We start from the raw sequence: 3,167 nt of genomic DNA on the forward strand, positions 1-3,167 counted from the left end.
TTTTTACTGTCTTACAATAGTAATGCCGTAAATGCAGCTTAGTGTTAACTAAAATATTGTCAGTTTCATTGCTGAATATCTAGCTCATTTGGACCATGTGGAAAAGCTGCCAAGGTTTGTGAACAAGACTTCTCCTTAAGTGAGATTTGGTTATGTACAGAAGCAAACAGACTGGCTCAAGTAATGGGTAAAGAAAAACATTGAAATTTTCTGTAGTGTCCTTTCCAAAATGTTTTTAGATGCTTATGATAACAATCTGAGCCCGTCAGTGGCAAAAACAAGGAGTTTTGGTGGACATAAATTGACTCTGCACAATTGCCCCTATTGATTTTACTGCAGCTTGCGTCACTGCTGTCTTTCTCAGTACTGGACCAATTTTATCTATTTTTTTGTCTCCATTACTCACTTAGACACAAAAACTTGGTAAAAATAGGTTCCATGTAAAAAAAACACAGAAATTTTCCTTTAATCTTTTAATCACTAAAAGATTGAGGCACGTTGTTGGGTCAAAGCAGTACTGATGTTGTGGATTCTGTTTCCACAGGAAAACACTATGGTGTGTACAGCTGCGAGGGATGCAAAGGCTTCTTCAAGAGGACCGTCCGTAAAGATCTTACCTACACTTGTCGAGACAGCAAGGAGTGCCTGATTGACAAGCGCCAGCGAAACCGCTGTCAATACTGTCGCTACCAGAAGTGCCTGGCCATGGGCATGAAGAGAGAAGGTGTGTGTGCAGGTGTGATATTTTTAAGGACCAGTCTGGATATGAACTGTAGTTTGTGTTCTTGGTTATTTTAATCATTTAAAATGTATGTTGTGGGGATAAGCATAGTTCAGTCTTCTTTATTGTGAGCCTTTGTTGCTCACCTTTGTTCTATGTGATAATAAACTGAAAATCTTCAGGTTTTGGATTGTTCGTTTTGAAAAAGAGGCTTTTTGATACCATCAGTTTGGGCTTTAGGAACATGTGAAAGCATGGGGTGTTTGACCTGAAATATTTGTATGTGTGTGCAGCGGTGCAGGAAGAGCGGCAGCGTGGAAGGGAGCGGGGGGAAAACGAGGTGGAGTCTACCAGCAGTTTCAATGAGGAAATGCCCGTGGACAAGATCCTGGACGCTGAGCTGGCTGTGGAGCCCAAAACAGAGACGTACAGCGACGGCAGCCCCAGCAACTCAGTAAGAATCCCACACACCGAGCAATGTTTTAGCCATACCGATGAATTATGGATTAGTTTTTATCATGAGGTGCTGAGGTAGTCACCTAACGGAGGGAGAAACCACTGGATGGTGAAAAATGTGCTGCTTTATGATGTTGGCCTGATCAGTGTTGGTACCCGGCTAAAGAAAGAAGCTCTCTGTTAATTTTAAGATGAATAAAAGAATATGATCGGCCCAGAGCCAAATTACATCCAGGATAAAACTTCTAAACACTGATGCAACAGATCCATAAACTGCTAAATTTAATTTTTTTCAGTCTCTGGTGTTCCTCCACCAGTGAATCGAGCTCATGATAGCCACTCGTAAGTCTTTCTTTTATAACTATGCAGTATATATTGCAGTATTTGACTTGGGGAATCGTATAAAAGTCAGAGGTCAGTAAATAATCAGTGAAGTAGACACAGTTACCAAATTATTGGGTAGACCTGTGCTATCTCATGCAATCCATTACATTAGCTCTACGATAAATCACAACACCCAAGCTCATAATATGAAACTTTGGTGCCAGAGTGTCTAAAAAACAATCGCTACATATACCTGCACAAAATATTGTGGTTTTTTGCATTCATTCTGAAAAAGACAGTATTCCTACTAAGCTGTTTCCATGGTGAATGAAAATGAATATTCCACCGATATACCTATTTACATGCAGCTGTGTAATAGTGCCCTAACATATTGTTTATCAATTGTAAATATGGACAAGTGGAAAGGCTGGTGCTGCTTGGGACATTTTGCTTCTGTGCATTAAAAAGGGATTTCTTCCAATTTTACCACCGGAAGCAGACTTGTTGGAGTGTGTGAACTATGGGTCGACAGATTATCGGACGGGCCAATTATTGGGCCCAAGATTTGTCATTTTGCGGATTATCTGTATAAGCATTTTAATTTGATGATCGCCGATAAAATTCATTTATTAAAAAGTGCAAAGAAAGTGTCAGCATGGGAGGAACTTTTACTTTATAAAACCATAGGGAGCTATTTTTATTTATTAATTTTTTATTTAAATTTTCACCAGACAAAAAGTTGCATTTAAACAAAGTCTAGTGTGTAGTTTGTTATATTCCAAATTCCAAGTATTTACAGAAAGAGTTTCATTTTTATTGTAAATTCTTATCAGTTCCAAATATCGGTTATCGGTCTCATCAACTACTAATAATCGGTATTGGCCCTGAAAATCAGTCGAACCTTAGTGTGAACATTGCCTCCCTCTCATTGCCTATCTCTATAACTGCCCTCTTGAAAAGTTCGTTTTTTGTATATTTGTGCATATCCAAAAATAATGTTGATATCCAGCTTTCCTAATGTTTAAAAGTAGGTGCCATATTCCTAATAGGACCTAATTAGGAATATCCAAACAGAATTTGCTGTTTCCATGACCCGTAAAAAACCTGGAAAAATAGTGAAATACTAGCGTGCATGTAAACACTGTGGTCCTTTTTGAGGCTGTAATTGTGTTGTATATAAGCCTCACACGTTTTGAGAGGAAATTGATGGTTTACACTGCACCCAAAAATAGCCACAGCTGCACCTGCTCGCAAACTGCTGTTAGACACGTTTAGATGTCACTGAAGGAGCTCAGTTATTGATTTGTTTTTGCATTCTTCCTCCGTGTTCCTCTCCAGACCAACGACCCTGTCACCAATATCTGCCAGGCAGCAGACAAGCAGCTCTTCACCTTGGTGGAGTGGGCCAAAAGGATCCCGCACTTCTCCGAACTCCCCCTCGACGACCAGGTCATCCTACTACGAGCAGGTAGACACACACGACATGAATGTAGCAGATATATGCACATTTACTACTACTATTTTCAGACTAGTTGTATTGTTTTATTACTATTACCATTATTATACTGTTTTTAATTTTCATTATTTATCATGTTTTATTATGATGGTAATAATAATTAAGAGAGATTGAAGAAGGAACGTGCGTGCATGTATGTGTGTGTGTGTG

At 39.1% G+C, this 3,167-nt stretch overlaps 1 protein-coding gene across 1 annotated transcript; it reads left to right on the forward strand.

Moving 5' to 3' along the window:
- Window positions 1-512: 512 nt before the first annotated feature.
- On the forward strand, window positions 513-2,990 carry LOC121965686 (retinoic acid receptor RXR-gamma-A-like; the record flags this gene model as incomplete). Its single annotated transcript, XM_042515812.1, has 3 exons — window positions 513-724; window positions 1,015-1,175; window positions 2,840-2,990. Coding segments are annotated over 3 exons (524 nt in total), but the record flags the coding sequence as incomplete, so codon positions are not given.
- Window positions 2,991-3,167: the final 177 nt, after the last annotated feature.

Source organism: Plectropomus leopardus, unplaced genomic scaffold (assembly GCF_008729295.1).
Source record: "Plectropomus leopardus isolate mb unplaced genomic scaffold, YSFRI_Pleo_2.0 unplaced_scaffold21190, whole genome shotgun sequence".
Taxonomy (NCBI): Eukaryota; Metazoa; Chordata; class Actinopteri; order Perciformes; family Serranidae; genus Plectropomus; species Plectropomus leopardus.